This window comes from Pezoporus flaviventris, unplaced genomic scaffold, assembly GCF_033815535.1.
Source record: "Pezoporus flaviventris isolate CSIRO_AGI_PZ_B2104156 unplaced genomic scaffold, CSIRO_AGI_Pfla_v1 ptg000036l, whole genome shotgun sequence".
Classification (NCBI taxonomy): Eukaryota; Metazoa; Chordata; class Aves; order Psittaciformes; family Psittacidae; genus Pezoporus; species Pezoporus flaviventris.
The window spans coordinates 8,078,423-8,101,092 of NW_026892584.1; the positions used below are offsets into that span (position 1 = coordinate 8,078,423).

Below are 22,670 nucleotides of genomic sequence, written 5' to 3' on the forward strand. Positions count from 1 at the left end.
AATAGCCTCAGTTCAGCTCTATCAGTGCCTTTCAATTAATTTTCATCAATATCTGATATTTCAAGGGGGAGGAAAGAAATCCAGGTGGAGGAAAGAAATCCAGGAAAGCATGGCTGGCTTTTTGCTGAGTCTTTAAACAAAAGGATTATGTGTTTTAAAAAGAATTCAATTGCCAATTTTAGCTGTGAACTGACCTCTCTCCCATATTTCCTATCCAATTGCTGAGATCTTTTAAGTATATTGAACAAAAATCTCAAACCTTTGCTCTTTGTGTCTATGTCCTTTCACTGGTGCCTACCTGCTACAGATAACCAGCAACACTGGAACTCCACACACTGTTCAAATGTATTTTCAATCATCCTTTTTTTTCTGGTGACATGTAGAAATTGTATTTCTCATGGTTTATGGTGACATGTAGAAATCTCTCATGGTTTATACTGTCACCAGTTATCCCCAATACAAGCATGGTCTGATATAGTACAGCTGGGCAGAGTTTATGCAGCGTGCATGCATGAAAACAGTAAGTGTGACAACATGTGCAGTTATATCAGCCAGGATACCCAGGGTATCTGGTAGAACTGAGCTGCTGGAATTGTGGGGTGGGGGGTGTGCGTGTTTGCATAATTCAGTTGTAGCTATTCTATAAACTAAAAAAATAAATGATGTAATAAAATTACTTTAAAGTGAAAGATCGTTAACAACAGATCTTTTCAGAACATCTCTGCACAGACATTTCAGTTTCTTCAAGATAACACTTAGATCTTTGCTCACACTTCTGATTTTCAGAGTGCTTTTCAACAGCAAATGAATTAAACAATTGTGCATTGACCATCTTTTCCATAACCATGCCTACGAATATTAGCCTGATGTTACTGCATGGGCAGAAGTGACTTTCTCAACAGCAAGTGAGAAAGGAAAGGAGTGGGAAGAAGAAATCAAAAGGGAAAATGGCAGAACAAACTAATAGAGGAAAGAGGATTTCTCACAGACATCCAGTGTAGACAGAGATTTGTCAAGCATATATATCTATTTCCCACCTTTGCACTGTATCTATGTATCATGCAAATTTCTCACACTATTTTACCTAAAATTCACCTCCTATTGATTATATAATTAGTCAGACAAAACTCATGTGCTTGTAACCATATAAGACCAGCACTACTCCCCAGTAAAAATTTGTGTCAGCATAAAGGAATGACCTGTATAAATATTGCATTTTTTATTATTCAGAACTTTGTTCATTTTCCTAGTTTTTCCCATCACTCTAGTTAATATTTCTGCATGTTTTTTGCCAAAACAAATTCAATATCTTTGATGGTATGATGTGTGTACAATCCACTTGTGATTTTTCAGTTTAAGAAGCTATCCCAAACTCAAGGGTGTTAAAACTTTTTCTAATGCTACTCCGTATTTTCAATTATACCCCTGTGGATTCACATATGCATTTTAAATACTTCTCTAAAACACCACTAATTCCTCTTTGACGTACCAAATGGAAATCAAAAGATCAAACATTTTCAGTTCATGACTTTTCTCTCACTACAGGAAGCACTCAGAAGTCATATTTTGACAGCAATTCCCTTTGTCTTTCAGTCTTGAATTGTTTTCCACAGCAAATTTTTTCAAGTAGGCAGATTTCTTTTGGAGCTGCTATTGGGTCACAGTTTTTAGATCAACTGATGACAGTGAGTATCTCCAATACCTGTTCGCTTATGGAATACAAACTTAAAATAATGAGTGATAGAAGAAGTTTCACAAGTTCAAAGGCAAATACATTCCAATAGATTTGTAACTTCCATGTACTTCACTGTCTACTGAGGTGAAAGCTCCAACTGAAGCTTTTCCTGTGACTAGGTTATATATAAGGGCTGTGCCCATTTTGGATTCTTTCATTCAACAATAAACTGTCACACAGCAACTTTTCATGTAAAGGTAGGTGTAAGAAACCCAACCTGTCTGAAGGAGTCAGACAAATCTTTCACCTCAATCTAGCAGTCTGCTTTCACAAAGATTGTGGGAAATTAGTTTTCTTTGAAACATCTACCTATCAAATACAGCTGAAGTCAACCAACAGGCTTAAAAATTAGTGGCATATGCACCTTCACACAGACTACATAGAGCTGCATAAAGCTCATTTCCAGAGGCAATCAGGCTAACAATACAACTCTTGTTATCTTCCTTTTCTACTCAAATTGCAACACTGACAGCTATACAAAGTGAAGCATTTTTGCTGTTGCTGCAATGTACTACAACAAGGTCTCTTCACAGTACTGACTATAATGCACAGACAACATCTGAAACAAAGATTTCACAAGGAAAAATATTATAGAGCTTCTATAATCTTCAACTCTGCTTTATTGTGCAGCTTGTGCAACGCAACACCTCAAAGTGAAAGGTCTTCCTGCCCCAGTGCTCCCTCTTCAATCCCTCGCCTTTCTCTGCTCAGGCACTCACACTCATGCTTGCTCTCTTACTAGCTCTGGTTCTCCCTTTTCTGCAAACCTAGTTTACTCACTAAACTGAGAGGGTATTGAATCATATAGCTACTGACCATTTTCTGCTGAGATGAAAGTAGATTTCAGGAACTGTAGGGCTTCTGGTCATACTGAAAGTTGGCTCTGATCCGTAAAGTATCAGTCCAGGAGCCACATAAAATGTAACATAATAAATAAGTGAATGCTGGGTAAAAGTAACATACTATTTTAAGTCAGGCCTTGTTTAAGTATGAATGTTAAAATGTCCTGCTGTGCCACCGTAAGACTGAGTCTATGCTCAGATTTTTCTTACACAGGCGTGGATTCAGACTGCATCCAAACTAAGTCTGGATCCCATATGAGGAAACTGGGCTCGGCTCCACTCCTCTCACACCAAGGTTTTCTTTTCAAGAAAGAGATGAGCAAGATGGAGGCCATGGCACAAACCATCACATTTTGCTCCAGAGGATAATAATACCACTAGGCTGTGAGCGACTTGTGCAGTTTAGGCACATAGATAAATCCTGAAACAGGATTATGAGGTGTATAAATTCATCCAACAAGAGAGAGTCTAGAATCAAAAGCCCAGGAGAAGAAGCAAGTAAGTGGCTTCCTCTGAGGGTTACAACATAATTTCTAAGATATTTTCATGATGTTTGTCCTTTTAAGCATCATAAAAAATTAAAATAGATAGACCCTTCAGTCATTCCTCAAACACACCACCTTCCTCCTGTAATACTTCTGGCTAGCAAGTTTGCCCAGCTTCCCAAGGCAAGATCATTGAATGCAAGTGAGTCAACATGAGGAACTGGACTGATGTGGCTATGCAACTAGGAAGCCTTTTTCTTTGGAAACCAGATTGACTGTAAACTTATCAGTGAACACATAGAAAGAAAAAGTAGAAACTGTCAGGATAAAATTATGGGCCAAAGATAAGAATTAATAGTGAAGTACTTGACAAAGTACCAGACTTTGAACAGACCCAGGTTATACCTCCTTCCTCAAATACACAAAACTAGCTCAGTATATTTTAAGTCTAATTGTTTCTAGCTGCAAAGTACTGAAAAATAATTTAAAATTTATGGATTAAATGTGGAGGCGACAGATCTCTCTCAAACTCTCTCACTTTTGTGATACCCAAATAAAAGCAATTCTGCTGATGGTAAGTGGGTTAGAATACTTGCTCCCAGAGCACTGAACAATATGGAAAGTAATAAATGAGGTGAAACTAATTTTCAAAAAAATATAATTTAAGTCCCCAATGCATCTAAACCTTAATTGTTTGAGTCAGTTCCATACATTTAATTTCAATATGACTATGGTCAACAAACCCATTGTATTGCCACCAGAAGTTCAGAAAGCATTAATCACACAAAACTTCTTGTGCATAAAATGCAAAACATTTTAACTAAGCTTCAACAGTGCAAACATAAGAAAGGAAAGAACCTGAGAGCTACAGCAGGTGACGATTGGCTGTTTCATTAGAGTAAAATTTTCCAGTAAGATCTTCCTTCAAACTGTGCAGCATATTCAATGCAAATCACTGAAACTTCAAAATTCTAACTGCTAAATCTGCAGAAAATATAGAGGGTAAGATTAAATATATCACCAGAAATGAAATATTTTCCATTCTGTTTTCCCTGACACATGCAAACCCTCTGCAAGGAGGAAAGAAGACATTATTTTTGTTAGTACCCAACGGTCTGTTTCCTTGGGAAGTATGTGCCTATCCAGAACAAGTAGTTTGGTAAGTAATATAATTTATGAAAGCTTGTTTTGCACAAGATGAAAACTAAGAGTTTTGTTTCTCTGCTGTCTATTAAAGTATAAACTCAAACAAAAACTTTTCCTGATGTTAGGGCATTTTAATATTTCTTTCCCAAGCATATTCTTCAAGTTCTATATAGGGAGAGCTTTGACTGAAGGCTCTACTTCCAGCACAACCTAAAAGGGTTTACAAGGGCCACTAACTTTCATGAGACTTAAACGAATGTAATACTTTTTAGGCTTTTTTCTTGTATCTCAAATATTGTCACCTAATTATCTAATGAGTCCAAAAAATATTCAGGTTGAACTTTTAAATAACTGTGCTGCTGGTCTGTTTATCTAAGTCTTTTCCTTAGGAAATCAGGGTAAAAACTGGTTTGGGTTGGTTGGGGTTTTCTTAAAGTGAACGCTATGATGAACACTGGAAACAAATACGCAGGTTGATTCTCTGAAACTTTCATTCATTACTGCCATTTTATGAAAGTAAATTGCAAAACAGTAAAAGATCTCCCACAAGGCAAAGGCAGCTGTTTGTAAATTAGGAAAATATCTAAGAAGTTGGAGAAGTATAAAACTGAGTTAAAGTGCTCAGGTAGCAAGAATGTGAGAGAAAAGTGTTGATTATTCCTTCTTTCTTCACTAGACTGTTACACTGCTTTTACTTGATTAACATTTCATTCTAGTAACCAGACAACAATGCAGCAAAAGGAATATTCTTGGCTGGAAACAGTAAATATGAGTTCATCTCCTCTTTTTGTATTGGAAAAAAAGCTAAGTTAAGAACTCTGGAGCCATTGCTTTAATATTCTCCACAGCTTTTCACAAAAGCCTCAGTGAAATCTGGGTCCTGTCATAGCATGACAAGAAGATAATTGGTGCAGGACCTTCCTTTCTGATTAGGAGGTGCTTTCTCTTAATCAGATGGAAAAAAGTCTCCTGGTAAGGAACCCCTCCTCCTCCAGAAATTGCTAACAAATCTTTAGAGAAAAGTTTAGTCAATCTGCTTAGAATCCAGGTTAAACCATTTTCTCCGGGCTTTATAACATTACCAAATGTCCCTGCATATACATAAGTTCTTAACTTCAGCCAAAGCAGAGTTTTAATCCAGGCAAGATTTCAACCTGAAGTATAAGCCCCTGTAGCATTAACATCTGAATGTTCCTGGAAGTTGCAGTTCATCAAGTGTTACATACTTTGTCATCTCTAAGGAGTAAGGAAATAAATAAGTGACTCTAAGCTTTGACAGCTGTTAATCTGTTATCAGGAAGTAGGCAGATGTACTGTTTCTACTTTGTGGCATTATTCCTGATTTGCACAGAGGTAAGTAGGATCTGGGTCAGGTTTGTGACATAACTAAACAGAATTCCCTTATTTAATGAAAAGAAACATAGGTCTGTTTACTTAACAATTACTTTAAAAAAAACCTAAACCTCTTAACAAATCCTAAGGAAGTTTAACACACATTCATATTCTTTTTATTCCCTTCTTCAGCATGAAAAAGCAAAGCCTTGAAAGGAAAGAGTAGTTAAATCAATCTTCTACATCCCATTCCAGTGATCCATCATCCATTCACTTCTCAGAAAGAAAGAGTTTATATTTTTCATTCAAAATAGTACCTCTAGGATCTTTAATTCCTCATACTGCTACAACCCTGTCTACTTAGGGATGATTAAAAGCAGTTAAGTTTGCAGCTAGTTTCTTTCTTAGCATTTTGCAACCTATAGTTTGTACATTCACCATCTTCCCACATGTACAATGAAACCTCAAAGAATAAAACCTGATTATTTTCTCTTTTAATTCTATGAGGATACCTATTTATGTTGCCTATATTATGAAATGGAATAGAAATACTGAAATTAGAAGAAAAATATTTAATGTTTTTGAATTTCAATTTTGTAATGTAGATCTGAAAGACTGTAAGCTTCCCCTGAAATTTAAAAAAAAAAAAATCTGATAATTATAACCATTATATGAGATAATAATAATAATACCGTACTAATGCTGGCCACTTGAAGTAAAAAATCAAAATAAGATTAGCATACAAAAATTACACAGTAAAGAAAACAAAGAAGGAAAGACAAATCATTCCTTAGTTTGCAGTCCTAGTGTTGGAAAGCTTAAGTCTTTCTTCCAAAGCTAAATATATAACTTGAAGAAGAAAACTGTCAAATTTGGTTGGTTTGGTTTTGACTTGAAACTACCTGAATATCAGCCTACAACACTGCTATTAAAATACAACCGAAACTAACAAAACACACAAAAAAGCCCAACATGAAACATATATGAAGGATTTATTCAAAAAAACATATATGTAACATTAGACACTGGGTAATCTCACAAAGATTTCATAGGACCTATGCAAAAGGGGTAACATCTAATATACCTGAACAAGCTCTTGGTACAATGTTGGAAGTAGCACTCCATTAGATGCTCCAGTTTCAATTTTTCTAAATTTTATCCCTTTCACAAGCAAGGTGTTTTCACTAAGGTCATTCTATAACTGGTACTGTTGTAACAGCTTTCATAAATGTACAGGCACTATATCCTGAGCATAAGCTATGAGCTGTGATGCCACATGTCCAAAGGCCTTCTCCAGTGCCTTGTCAAAGTTTGTTCAGTCCTTGACCCCTCAGAGCAATGGGAGAATGCTTTTTTCCACCTGCTTGGGTTCTGATTTGAATAGGATCAGTATGTTCTCAACAAGAAGAATCAAATGGGCTGCCTGTTTCACAATAAAGTTTCATGCTTGTTTCAGAAAAGGAAATAAGCCTGAAACCACACAGTACTTCTTAACAAAGTGGTTTGCTAATGGTGACCACAGCATGTTCAAACCTGTTGCACTGCAGTGGCCCATCTGTCTCTCAAGGTAACAACAAAGTTTGGCACCACAATTCAAAGAAAATAACTGTTTTCCACACTTCACAGAAAAATTGCATCACCTTGTCAAATGTTTGGCCTATTCTCCACAGAGAATGCCAACTGCCAATAACATAGGAATGACCCAAGCCCCACATTAGAAAAGGGGGAGAAAAGTCCCACTTCTTGTTTGGAGTAATGTCACTAGACTAATTGAAAGGCATCAACAAAATCCTGCTGGGTCTAACCACATATTTAAATATGTAGTGAGTGGCTTATAAAAAGCATACTGCACTAGACATGCAATTAAGTAAATATTAATATGCTTTTACATGTGCTGAACCATTTATCTAGACAATATTAAATATCATGTTTATATGAATGCAGTAAGCACTAAGAACAACTCCTACTACTGTATGTGAGAAAAAAAAAAGACTGAGAAAGAAGAGGAAGACACTGGAGAAGCAATTTCTCTGCACATTTTAGAAAAAAATCTTTCTACTAGCTTAAGAGACAATTTTTCATTGCAGGTCTGAAATAAAAATACACTTCTTATTTTATTTTTGGTCAGCAGATCCTTTGAAATGGCTATTTCACAAAGAGAAATGCCACCTTTGTAATTTTAATTTATATTCATGTAAAATAAAATTGGCAGTTCCCTGTTAATAAACCTTGCTTAAGGAAAAAAATATAGTAAAAAAAATCAGTTGCTGAACTATGGTGAGTAATTAGCCCCTTAGCATCCCCTTTCTCCAGGAATGCTTCCTCCTGAGCTGGCTCTTTTAAATAGCTCCAGTCCTGGCTGCCTTTGTTGAGCTTGGAAATTGTGCACATATGAGAGAAATTAAGCCCTCATTTAACAGGGACACATGCCTGTCAAGTCCAGAGGAACAAAGGCTGGTCCCTAGGGGCTACTCAGCTCCCTGAGGCTGCCACTCATTCTGTTAGCAATGCTTACCCTTTAGAGATTGTATATAAAACCCAATAAATCATTTCATCTGCTCTGGTTCATATACACATGAGCCTGGGACTTTCTTCAAAGTATTTTTTTCTTTTGCTTGCAACTCTATTCATTTATTAAGAGGTGACCTATGTTTGTGAGAGTGTAGCTAGGTTTTTACCTTTATGTAATAACATTAATGTCTGTGAAGTAAACTTGAAACGTTTACTGTCAGAAATAAAGACATTTGATGCTGCATCTATTTCACACAGGAAATGTTTTATTACTCTTTAATGGTCAGTAATCATCAGTGTCTATTGTATAAATTACCAGTATATTCTGTTATATATTCAGTATATTCCTCTGAAAGTTACATTGAAATGTATGCATATTTCAGCTGACAGTAAAACAACAAGATAAATAAAATGACAGATGTGTAGCCTTGCCTAGGAAGAGAGTATTTTCTCAATTAAAACAAACCAAACAGGAAAGTAATACACTGAGGACATCTTTAGTTTTGTTCTTTACAAAGTGTTATCACAAAGATGCATCTATACTATCCTGGATAAAACAAAACAAAAAGGACTCTGATCATTAATAAAAAATAAAAACAAACAAACCAAACAAAGTGATAGCTAAAGTAAACGCATGCCAGACAAAAATATTCATACACAATGTATTGGCTATCTCCAAGCACTCTAAGGTGGATGGGCACAATTATCCCCATATATAAATGTACACACAGAACAGAGGGATATTTTACAGTGAATAATCAAAAGAAAAAAAAAGGCAAATGAAATGTTGTCATTTCCAAGCAAGCTCTTTTCTTTTTCTTTTTCTTTTTTTTTAAAGAAAGATAGCCTAATTCTGTACTTCTAGTATTAGACTGACATAAGCGGAGAGAACATGAACAACACCAGCTGAGGAAATGGCACCCTGCACTGGATTCAATGAAGCAAAACTCCCACCAAGTTGAGCATGAGTTTTTCTGTATTACTGGAGTGTAGGATTAAGCCAATGAAGACAAGTTACAGCTGTAGAATAAAACTAAATTGAAGGGCAGATTTGCAACTTCTTTCTCCTGGATGGTGAACATAATGTTTCAATCCCTGCTAGTAACAGGGATCATTTATTGTTTTGTCCACTTCACAAATTTTAACTAACACATTAAAAGCATGCCATTTCTCAAGCAACAATATTATGCTTTGTATTAAAACCACAAAATAAAGAGGGCTGACTGTTCTGACAGCTTTAATCCTGATGATACTGGGAGCCCCAAGTAAAAAGAAGCTGGTACAGCATGGAGTTTTCCCTGCTCAGCAGGCAGAGAAAAAGCAGTTCTGGATTTGATAAGTAAAACCAGATATAGTCAACGGTTATATGCTAAAGCCTTGCAATTAATGGGAAACATCACTGGTCCAATGAACTTACATATCAGTGCAGTCTTTGAAAAGGCGTTTTCTCCCATCTTGTTAAAAACTTACTGGCTGTACAACAGTCACAACTTTTTTTGTTTAAAGACTTGTTCATGCTCCACAGTTGTCATATGACAAAAGAGATAAGATATCAAGACTCCAGGTCCCATTTATATATTAGAAAAAAAGAAACAAAAAAAACCATGTTGTTATTATTGATATTTTTCACTGCAAATTTGTGTCAATGTAGCCATGAAAAGTGCCTGAAAGGATCATGATCTCAATATAAGGTGCTTTATAAATACAAAGATGTGGCACCTTTTCCTGAAAGATCTGACAATCAGAAGAAACTATTGTAATAGTAGTTCATCCTACTTAAGAGTAGCAACCACATTTAAAAACCATCCAACTTTAGACTATAATCAAGGGCTACAATTCTGTGTATATTGAAACCAAGATATTAAGAAATAATTACCTTATAAGAACAAATTCCTCTAAAGAAAGCTATTGTGCTATGCCCCTGCAATCCTAAAAGTGGCAGAAATGCAATAAATAAGCTGTTTCTTAGGAAGAAAAAACTGCACAATGCAATGCATATATCTACATGTTCAGCTTAACAGGTATCTACAGCTTCTTCTCCCCCATACACACATAAAATGCATTTCTGAATAATGAACTGAACTAAAACCAAAAAGGTGAATGACTGGGTCTACTGTGCAGTCATAACAGTCAGGAATTATTCTGTAAGTATAAGAAAAGTAAGCCCTTATCACTAAAAATAGGTTTGTCATAATAGTAGCTGTCATTCTGGAAAGAGTCTGACTAAACCTAATTTTTGGAAGTAAGGACAGGATCCAAATTGAAATCCCTTATCCAAAAGTCACAAAACAAAGACTTTCATTTTGGCAGAATGGTTCATTCCTCAATACCCATATTGGATTTACCTGGTTAACAGAAGATCTGTTTCTAGAGTAGGCTATAAGCAAGTACGGAATGCACACTGTGTAATTCTTAGATTCGCAATATAGAGGTAATTTACTCAGCCTGCTTTTTAAACCTTGAGCAAAAACTATCAGAAACTCGGAGGCACTTTATCCACCTACTCTTTACAAATCAAAATGCAAAACGTTACCGTGAAAACAAGGGAGACTATGCAAAGGTGTTATATGCTGTGCATACCACTGACATAATACTTTAATAGGATATGCTGTAATTTCCTGCAATTAATATCTTAGCAGAGCTATAAAAGCTTTTTTTCCAAAATTATACCATTGCGTTTACAACACTAAAATTAATGTTGTGTCAACCTTTCCATTATAAGTCCCCTTTTTCAGAGGTTTATAACTTGGCTGTAAAAACATATTCTGGCCTAAAATATGGCATGCAAGTTCTTCATTTAGAAGCAGTCATTTTGATTAAATAAAAAACATTATTTAACGGCTGTTTCAAGCAAGTTTTTTGAATATCCTGCAAAATGTGTGAGGGACTGACAAGTAATCTAGGCATTCTTCAAAACAAAATGATTTTGTTGCCACAATAAGCCACTGTTCAAAGGATGTTTCACTGCCATGGAAGTTGTTCTGCATCTATAAGGAAAATACATGGATTTGGGAAAATATAGACTTCTTCAGTGAGAGTCATCTCTCCACCTGCCTCTTTCTGTAGGCCAGTGGCTCCACTTACGGTCAGTGGCTCAACCACATGGGAGACTCAAGCTAGCTGAAATGGTTTTCATTTGAGGCAGGGGAGAGGGAGAGATGAACGAACATACATTTCTCTCTCTGGGTAAAGTGGACTCACGCTGGCTAAAAGCTCAAAGAGAATAAATTAAGGCAAGTGACAAGGTGACAAAGTATGACAGAAAAGACCAAGAGATTAGAGAACCACCCTATGAATTCTGAAACCACAGATTTCAGGTCTGTCAAATTTCATATAAGAACTGGATCAAGTCACTTAGGAATTGGAAAATTTAACTTAGGTGTTTAAATTAGGAACCTCATCTAATCAACAGAAGGTAATTCACAGCACCTGGACTGCTTTATATATGGAGCCAAAAGTCCTAATTCAGTCACCCAAATTAGATATCTAAAATTAGATGCCCCCAAATATCTATATGCTTTTCATTCTGCCTCAAAAGAGTGTTGTGAGGATAATGCACTTCAGCTTATGAGACACTCAGATATGCAGTTACACAGGAGATGAGTAACCTGAAAATATATCACCAATAAAATTCAATGATACGGAAAAGGCAAAGCTAGAAATGGGATAGTAGAGTTCTTCTTACAAATCACTCACGTCAGAGCAAAAAAGAAGTGCCGTAACTCCTTCTCTGAGAAAAGTCTGATTCTGTATTTATCTTATATAAATTGCTATGTCAAATAAGGAATCTCAGTCTGTGCTTAGGCTATTAGGTGTACATTGCGTTACGACCTTTATTTTGTTACCTGTAGCAAGTTCTCACACTATTCATTAATCTACCTGATCTACATTTAAAACTAACTATATGTTCCTCTAACTGGTTAATCTCTCATTTACAGAATAAAAATGACAAATATATTACTTTAAAACAAAGTTCCCTAACTCAGAAGTGCCCTTTCATACTGTGGGGCAGTGATGTGCCTCAGGATGGATTTTGCACTTGACCATCAACTGTGAATTTCTTTGCTTTTATTATTTGGCATTACAACTTTAATGTTTTCTTAACATACTGTCATTTTGTGTGGATGAATAAGATAAATTCATCATTTCAAAATGTACCATTGTATACTATCTACATCATTTATTTTCTTTTGATTGAATGATTACAAACTTCAATTTAAAATTAATAAGATTTTGTGGGAGTTACTGCATGCGAATTAAGTGTGGTGATGTCAGTGTATCCCTCTGGAATTTAAAAGATATTCCACTGTGTTGTATCATGTGTCGCACAGTATATCAATTTTTATTTCCCATCCCTCAAGTATGGAATGCACACTGTGTAACTTCTTAGATTCTCAATATAGACATAATTTAGCCAAGCTGTGCAAATGCCCAACTTGCTGAAGATGATATATACAAGATTTATATAGAAGACTAGTTCTTCCAAGAAAGGAAGTCTTGCATACAACGCAAGCCACTATGTTATCTATTATTTGGGGAGAGGGGGTTCTAATGCAACAGACAAAAGGAGTCAGGGTGCAAACTGCAGTCATAAACCAGCTTTTCCTTACTTATTAGAGAGGTAAATTCCAGACAAGCCCACACACCTTTCCTTGAGAACTACGCTTTGACATCTTTGCAAGTGTCTGGGTTAGCTAGTTGAATAAGACAGTGAACATTAGTAATATACGCTCACTTTACTTTTACATATATGCCATCAAATGTATACCAAATGTTAAATAGAATCTGGTTTGCTCATTTACCAGTTCATATATACTACTACTTCCTTTATGTGAATTCATAATTCCTGGATGCATTCAGACAGCAATGCACTTACTTCTTCCTTGCTGTCATGACATTAAATATATGTAAAATACGTTTTTTTATGCAGAAATTGATTCAGTAATACACTTGTGTTCCTTCTGGAGCATTCCCAGAATTACTACTAAAAATATGTTGATTCTTTAGGCCAGGATTTAGTCCATCTAGTAAATTTAAGATTTTACTGTGAGATTTTAAAAAGTACTTTACAATTTATTTGTACTATCACAATTTATAAAGTACTATTACAACTTAAAAAGTACTTTACAATATTCATTACAGATTATTATGATTTTGGCCTTTTTATGTGAGGCTGTACTACATCATTTTTCTCCAAATACCTGCTTCTGCCAACAGAAATTTTGACCTCTGATATCACATTCCAGTCTTGCCTGTATATTTGAATATTGCCATAAATCATTTCAATATTAACATTTATTAACCATTTTCTTTATTCACCACCTCCTGATAGGTGTGTCAAATACTGTACTCAGTTTTGTTTGCATTTGGTTTGTTTTGGTTTTTAAATGTAATGCAAATTGTGATTGTTTTCCCTCTTGGTCATCACACGGTTGTCAATCACAAAAGTCATCACTGAAAAAGTAACTAATTAGAAATGAAAGGCCAATATCTTATGCAATTTCTGTCAGTCCTGGGATATGTTTCAATGTAACGCTGATGTAAAACCTGAAAAAGAGCTAGTGTGCTGTTTTTTCCAACTACATCTATTTGCCTAATAAAAGAAATTACATCCCCTAAAACTCCTTCCTTATTCATATCTTTGATATTCAAACCACAATACTAGTATTCTAAGTCCTTCCTCATATGAGATGCTGAATTCTGCTAAACTTATGTGAGTAACAACACTTAGATATACAAGTCATCAAATTCTGTCTATGCAAGTATTACTCAAGCAAATAAGACATCGCAGGATCAGTTCTGTTGGTAGGCTGCCAGTCAGCTCTATATCTGCTCCCTGTTATCCATTTTAATTTGTGCACATGCCACATAGGAAAGAAACTGGTTTTCAGTGCTGGAGCAAATAGTGAATTATTACTGCATTATTGCAAATTTTGCAATAATGCAAAGATTACATTATGCAGACTGACAGAAGAGGCAATGCATTCCTGTACTACCAGAGGAATAGCACCAGAGAAGCTCAGAGGGGCATAATCTCTACCACATTCTTTGGGAGATAGGTAAGGATGTCTGGCCCAGAAAGCACTGAGGCTGCCACAGCACATTGCTCCATGCTTGGTTGGAACAGGCAGACCACCAGCTGAGAGTGACCCCTGGGCAGAGTACAGGTGGGTAGCAAACATCTGCTTGATCCTCTGCTGTTATTCAGAAGCTGGTATAATCTGCCCTTAAATTAAGAGGGCTCAAATCTGAAGCCCTACTCTAAGCAAAGGTTGTAGAACGCGTGTTTGCGCTCAATAGAATCAATGAGATTTTAGCCCGTCTCTGACAGAGGCATGACTGAGAACAAACCCTTAAGCCACTGGCAAGATTACAGTGCAGCACACCCAGAGCAAATGAAGCAGCAGTACTTGACTGGGGGTGCCTGTCCCCTCATTTCCAATTTTAAAACACACATGGGAGAGGGAAAGTGGGAGGGCAGCTACTGTCGTTTTCTCCACCAACATGAGCCTGAGAAACAATGACATTTACTCTGGTATAACTAATTTCCACACGTCAGATCATGTTCGGCACTCATGTGCCAAAGTCCTATTCTTCAAGTCTGTTGAAATACCACTTTCTGAAACATGTGTGCTAACATTTGGCCAACACCACCACAAGATCATTTTATTAACTTGTAGCTCATTTCATAGACTGCTGCTCATGTTGCTAACATATGCTATTCTACCATTTACTGCTCTATAATTAGAGAAGTCCTATGAAAGAGATACACAAGGCTTAATTTTTGCATTAAATACAATTTGTTTAGACATGGGTAGGCGAAACAAAGCTATTTAAAGGAAAAAAGAATAAAAAATAGAGTGAATTAGAAAACAGAAAGACAGCTAATTTAACTCTCAGATGGTCACAATACAAATTTTTAAAAACCCAACCCCCACCTCAAGACTGCATACAGTTTTAAAGACTATGTTAAAAGTCAAATCCAGAACTACTTTCTGCTTTGCCAGGATAAATCTTGTTTCCAGGGGCTGAGTGCCTCAGGAGCAGAGCAGCCAGAAGGATCCTTGCAACTAGGGGACCAAGGTGCAAGGCCAGATGCTTTAAGCGTAGCTCAGGAGCAGTGAAGCTTTAGCACACACAGTGTATCTTTTTGCTTAGGTCACCACCACACTGTCATGTCACCTCTCTTTCCACACATCTGACAGAGAAAATTCCAAGCCAGCCAGCCACGAAGATGGCTTCTGTTGGAAGAAGTTGGCCTATAATAGACCTTTTGCATGGGTAATTATCAAATAATCACTTTAGAAATTATTAATAAGACACTATGTAATAATAAATAAACTACAAAACATCTGAGTTTGATGTTTAACATATTTGTCTTTCCTCCATTGGATTAGTTTCCATTTTCACTAAGCAAATTAGGAGCTGCACGGGAGCTGCAATGCCATGCCTACAGCAGAGACCCATGAATTTGAATCAAAGGTTTAGCAGCCAACTACACATTACATGCACGTAACATCATTTCTTGTTTCCATGTGTACACAACTGCATTGCAGAATGGAGTTAGACATAGATTTTTATTTTTTTTTTTTTTTAACTGAACTGTTAGGAAAAAAATAAAAGAAAAAAGATACCAATGACAGCTGGGAACCTATTCATAAACAAACTGGAATTTAACAAAAATGTATCCTTTCTGCAAACTACAGCTATAGTTTATTAAGCCACCAGAATAACTTACATTTTCTACTGCCATAATCTTGACTGCTTATAAATTACAGTACTTTTACCTATTCTTTAATCCCAAAACATCATTATTAAAATGTTTGATGCAGGCTACAGTGCATCTATCATTACTTGTAAAAGTTAATTAGATTAGATAAGAGAAATAAATAGATTTGCATTTTTATCCTGATTTTAAACTTCCAAAGAAGATCACAACAGTGTGCCTGTGGGCAATTAAAAACAGCATACAGCAGTGAAATATAAAGGCAAAAAAGGTCTGTTTTTTCTGAGTAATTTGTGATTGAAGATACAATTACAAAATATTTTAAGGGTTTGCGGAAGCTGGGGGCTATTCCTAGACTTCTAAGCTTTGTTTATAACTCTCACTCTCCTTCAAGGGAGTATCTGATCTGCGCACCCTGCCAACAGAAGTATCAAATTGCTTTCAATGGCTTTATTTGGTCCTGTTCAGAGCTTGCTGGAAGAGGATCAGTTTCATGATCTATAACTAAAAAAATTAAAAAAATAAATGTGGGGGAGAATATTCCCTAGTGCCAGAACAGTAGCATTGCAATTGTTTTTTGCTTGTCAATGCTAAATACAGTTTACAAAGAGAGACAACTTCCAAGAGCGTAACTGAACTCACAATAACTGGATTCCAGCTTGTGCATTTTCAGCAAGCTCACTGCAAGGGGCTTTAACATGTCTCCAAAAGGTAATAAATGAAAGGTTCGGCTCTTAAAATTGGAGATCAGTTACATACTTAATGATGAAGCACACCTTTAAATCTATTTCTACTATTATTAACTTGGCAAAAAATTAATTAAACAGGTCAGAGAGGCTATGAGGGCTAATGTGGAATGTAATTATTCCTGATCTTTAGACATGTACTTCACATAAAGAGATAGTCCTTATTCAGCTCACCAGGTACCTGAATTGTCAGCAGTTAATCATGGATAAGGAAAGACTCATTGGTTCAATCTCTTAAGTGTGATTCAAAAGATTCCTATTCAAGGACAGTTTAAACAGTTGTAACTTTTATGTTACTATTCTTTCGTTTGTTTACTATCACAGTAATCATGCTCACTCTTTCTGACCGAAAGATAAAATTCAAGAAGATTAATATGAAACTACAGCAGATGAATGCATAAATTAAAACCTGAAAAAAAATAATCAGGAATTATTTCTAGTGGCCGAATTAAAACAGAATACTTATGAGAGCAGAGGAAACCAGTTTTTCTATGCAATGGAAATCATACTGATTCAAACAGAAAATTAAATGCTCTGCAATGGCACTAAGTATAGTACAGGGAAATAAGGTGAAGGGAAATGATCCAAATGAAAGCAATTTGGGTCAGCTGTCACAGTAATACCCATGACAAGTTTTTGCGGAGAAGCTGAATAACCATTGCCCCTTTTAAAGATTTCAGCCACAATTTAGGACTTGCCCTAATGAAGCCTGCCCACCAGAGGAGGAAAGCCCTCAAACGCTCATCCCTTAAATACCCCCCCCCCCCCCCCCCCCCGAGGGAAATCCTACCTATAGCAAGATGCTTCAAGCATCAGCGAGATCAACTCCCTTGCTCAGCTGAATGTGGTGGGGTCAGAAGCAGTCCTCAAGCCTCAAACTGAAAAAACTGAATTCTGTCAACAAGGCTCGGAATTCAGAGGGATTTCAGGACCTCAAGCAGTTTTCAAGGTTAGAACCGTTCTAGACATGCAAGCCTTGCCTCCTTCCAGCAGCCTAAAACTGTTCACTGTTTCTGTTCACCATAAAAACAATCATCTGGAGAACTGAGACAGTGTCTACACTGCAGTATTCTACTTTTTAATGAATTCCACCCAGAGAAAACAGTGCAACTTCAGTATTGGTATTGAGGTTTCTTGGGAAGACGATAGGAGGGAACCTGAGAAAACCAGCACTGCAGCGTCCTTTACCTGCCTCTTGCTTTAATTCCATTTCATCTGTAGCCCTTAAGGAGCTACATATCCCAGCTGCAACACTTGTCATCAATTCAATAGCAACAAACCCACTACAAACTGCAGAGGCAACTTAGCAACTAACTTCGCTCCCAAGCAACTTCTGGCTACCAAAGAAGTTGCCACAAAATTACGAATGAACAAATAAACAAGGAACCATTTGGCTCACAAGCAAATGGACTATGCAAACTGGTACTTAGCCTAAGAACTAATCTCCTAACAAGCATTTTTTTTGAGTAATCTCCTCATAAAATCAATGTATGTTTGAGATGGCATCTGTTCAACATGCCTAGCGCTTCATATTGGAACCTACAATGTTCTTCGGGCAATAAGATGCCCACTACCAATCTGGCTAAGCAGCTGGGAAAGGAAGCAGACCTCACTGCCTCAAATACGCTGATTAGATTCCTGTAAAGATAAAGAGGCCAAACTAGTGAGACTTATGGAGTAAGAGTAGCTCATACTGGCAAGAATTTTGAAGCAAATATAGGGAAGGACCACCAATAAATAATTTAGTTCAGATGAACAGAACAATCATTAAAACACTTCTTTGCATACATGTCTAGGAAAGGATGGGAGAGAAAACCTGGGGCGTTTTCATCACTATGTAAGAGAAAAATTGGGAGTGAAGAAGAAAATGACCCTGCAGCCTATTTCAAAATGAACCTGCAACATATTCTAAGACCACATTTCCCCAGGGTCAGTGGAAGGGTAAAGCTAGTGGAAAGTATTAAGTCAATTTAAACACAAAGTACCTTTGAACTTTTTACTGCAAAGCAGGATACTTCCCAGTAAAACATACGCAAATAACTATTCTGTTTAGCAGACACCTATGCTTGTCTTAGCTCTTACGGCAAGTTAAGATTTTTTTGTAGGATACTTGATTTTCTGAAACCAGACTTGCGAATGGTGCATATTTTCCTTTCACTATTATTATGTCTCTTCTATCCTTTATGTACACTTAACATGAACATGCAGTCTTCCAACAGGCAATGACAATAACTGTGCTTTAAAATTCAGTTGTGTCTTTCATCCCTTGTTATCAATACATTTATGTATGTTGACTAAACTCCTTTAAGTGTAACCAAAATTGTAACCTGCATTACAATATTTGCAAAAGCACTTACAATCATTCCTTTGGGATGAGGGAAGGAAAAACTTCAGTTTTGGCATCTAGTAACATGACAATCAGCTGAGTAAGGAGAAAAGGTCCAAGCTTATAACAAACAATTGGCAGCACAATCATTTGTCAGACCAAACCAAAATAAATCAAAGAACAGGTCCATAGAAATACTTTCAAAGTGTGAAGCTGAAAAGGTAATAGAGTCACATGTTAACGGTGTGTCTACCTACATGACGCTCCCTATGTATTTGCACAAAATTACCAGATTCCGAGCACAAGTACACATAATTGAATACCTCCATAACACAAAGGTACAGTTACTCCAAAAGTACATGGTACACATATAGCTGTGGGTCTTTGTACAGAGCAGACTGGTCCCAAGGACTTAGTACTGTCTCAATCCTGTTCTACAGCTGTTAGCTCTAGTTAATGAAATGGAAAACATCCTTCTAACCTTCTTATATAGCAACTTTTGCCTTTGTAGAATAAGGAATTCTATAAACAATGATTGAGACTGCTTTTACTTCACAAAATACAAGTCAAACTGATTGCAGATTTCAGAATTAAAGACAAGATTTAAGAAACACTTCATAATTTACAGAAGTATACTCTGCTTATTGAAGAAAAGCTCTTTCCGCCAAAAGGATGTTTTACAATAATTTTCTAAGACACAAAGACCCTTCATAAAGAGCATCTTTACCGAGGCTTGTTAGTAAAGCATGTGGCTGCTTTATTTTAAATCCTTCCCTCTCCATAAATGAAATTTTAGTATAATCAGAAGAGAGCAATAAAACACACTGACCTGAATTTGCTGCTGCAGTAGATTGATTTTGTGCTGCTGTTGCAGAAGTTGCTGCTGTTGTCTTGCAATCTATTAGAAATAAAATTGCCATTAAATTAAAACAGTTATATTGAAACTTTAATATTATTGAGTGGAAAAAACCTTATTAGCTATTCTTTATTATAGTCTTATTAAGCATCATTTATTTCAAAAAAGAAAAAAAAGAATATTTTAGGGGTATGTGATGCAAACACTTTAAATGCAACATAAACCCCATAAAAATCCTGTTAGCCAGTAAGAAATATGTATTTTAAACACTTGGGCCTTAATTCCACAAAGCACAGAAACATGGGTTTATCTGTGCGCACATGAATAATCTCATCACTATTTAACAAAGTGTTTAAGCCAGTGGTGATCTTTGACTATGATGCATTACTGTTAGCTACAATAGGAATGAAACACATGCTTAAAATTAAGTGCTTTGCTGAATGGGGATGGGATTACGCAGGTGCTTAAGGTTAAACACACATTTTCCTGCTTTGCTGAACCGAAGCCTTAGCTAGTGCTGAATAGTGAAACATCTATAAATACAAGGTCCCAGGGCAAGCTCCTCTAACTTCATTCACAATGAGCAGCACATTACTTTCCTTGTAAATCTCAAAGTCTTCCTTGGAACTATTCAAGTAGGGCCTCATTGTGTACAAAAGCAGTACCTGATATTCAGTACTCATCCTCAGCACAACCCTGTGAAATACGTAGATATTCCTACCCCCATTTGGTAGATTCAGTAAGGGATCTGGAGGGTAAAGTTTCACTCTATTCTCTAACATAGATGGGGAGAAGCAAATATTCAGGGCAGGGAACACTAAGACACTAAGGAGAGAGAATCTACCACAAACACACCATCTACCACAAAACACCATCCCACAAAGAATCTAAAATCAGCATGCAAGAGCAGAAGGCAAACCAGACCTCGGATCACAGACCTGCTTCCTGCAAGGAGTAGCATGAACTGCTGCTACAGAGAAAAAGTTGCAGGGAGCTGAGGCAACAACTGGACTTCTGCTTTAGAAGGGTAACCGTACAGCAGATAGAAACAAGGTCAAGATTTGTGTTTCCTGGAAACCCTAGCCTCAGCACTTCTGCTACCTTCATTTCTTAAATATAATTTCCCCTCCTATAAATATTTATCTAGAGCAGAATAACCACATAAAACAGCAAGAAGCGGTGACAAACGTAGTTTGGTCACTCAAATCCACTGTTTCAGTTTTGGCAAACCCTCTCCTGATCTCCTTTGCTCCCCACCATTTTCTGAACACACTTTCTTTGTTATAAACAGAGAAAGGCAAGTAAAATGTTTTTATGATTAAAAAATACAGGAATGTAGCAAGGTTGATTTTGAAATAAACAGTCACATAGTTTTAGTGCAAACTGTTCAGATTAACTCAAACGGAATCTGCAGTTACATGTTAACAGCTTGTAATTGTGCACACAGGGATCAAGTCTCATTTCCTTAATCTCTCACTTTGTCACCTGGAAATAACTCCATATTTTTTTTCACTGTATACTCTGTATATTTTTTATACATACAAATATACATACATATTTTTTATACAAAAAAATACTCTGTAATTTTTTTCACTGCTACAGTTAAAACTCACTTTTTTATGGGACACCAACACAAAATTCATAATATTTTATGTCTTTCATATGGCCTGAAAGAGACAAACTAAGGTCTACATGATTCTGGGGCTGGATCAAGGCAAAGTGCCTCACAGAAAAGGAATCAGGCAACTGTCATATCCCACTACATTGATGCTTGTAAAAGGGATTGAACTCCCTTTATGAGCCTGGTGTTCAAACACTTCTGGACAAATCTTCCAGTAAAGTCAATAAAAATATGGTGGATGAAGACATGAAGAAGCATGCTCCAGTCTGCTAGTGAAAAAGGCAATTCAAACAGCTAGCAGATTGTGTGCCCAGGTAACCCAGGGGCAGCTCCTAAGACCTCAGATCACCTATTGCCAGACAACTCTAAAGGTTACTGTACTACAGAGAATATTTAAAATCCTGTATGAGTGCCTGAGTTACTATTTTTAATGAGCAATGTACCAATTGAGCTCTTCCACCTCAGAAGTGTAGTGCTTGTCACTAAAGATAAGCTCTGTTGGGTCTATGTGCACATTGTCCCTGCAGCCAAGATCTCAGTGAAGGTAATAGAAAGATTATCATGATACTTAGCTTTAGAAAATAATTATTTGAAATTTCACATTGAAATCAGACACCACATGGAGCTGCATCATGGGTGTTTCTTTCTAAGTGCTGTATGTTTTTTCACAGATACACCATAGCCTTTGTCCAGAATTGTTTGGTGCCGCTGGTGATCTGGCTACTTAAAATGGGAAGCTATAGGAAAGGCAAGGATGAGATTTGTGTTTCCATGTGCAAAGGCACTGATCTGCTGGAGTTCAGACTGCTTGTGAACAGCTTTTTGTACGTGTACATACAATGTAATACCCTTTGAATAGGCATTTACTGATGAAAACCAGAAATGTACCCAAAAACATCTAATGTCAGTGGTTCCTCTTAGATGGAACAGTACTGTGACAGAAAATGTATCCAACACCCTGCAATGCAATTACCATAGCATAGTCTTGATGTATAGGCTTGACACAGTAAAGTAGGGTACACAAGCACCATGTGGCTCAAATTCTGAATTTTATTTGCCTATCGGTTGAGCTACATGCTCGCTTCATTGAGCATGACAACCTAGTTTTAAGTGTCATTTAATTTTCATTTTGAAATATAATTACAAAGTGTTCACTGTAAGATATCACTCGTCTGCAAATGTGTCAAGATTAATTTGTGCTAGCTTATTCACAAGTGTCAATAGTTAATTACTGTGTCATCTCTGGATGGCTAAATGACATTCTAACTTCTGATTTTTTACAGTGTTCCTTTATGTTATTTTCCATTAGGGGATGAGTCCATATTCCTACATGTGGGCAAATAC

At 36.6% G+C, this 22,670-nt stretch overlaps 1 protein-coding gene across 15 annotated transcripts in view; it reads right to left on the reverse strand.

Moving 5' to 3' along the window:
- SOX6 (SRY-box transcription factor 6) overlaps positions 1–22,670 on the reverse strand; it is a 374,009-nt gene that overhangs the window by 123,665 nt on the left and 227,674 nt on the right. For 11 of the 15 annotated variants that reach the window (XM_061464268.1, XM_061464265.1, XM_061464263.1 and 8 more), the window contains 2 exons: positions 19,679–19,747; positions 12,698–12,745 (listed from right to left, as the gene is read on the reverse strand). In XM_061464268.1, coding sequence (XP_061320252.1) covers positions 12,698–12,745; positions 19,679–19,747 — 117 coding nt within the window. The remainder of the gene's footprint in view (positions 1–12,697; positions 12,746–19,678; positions 19,748–22,670) is intronic. The other 4 variants (XM_061464270.1, XM_061464273.1, XM_061464271.1 and 1 more) reach the window with 1 other exon arrangement.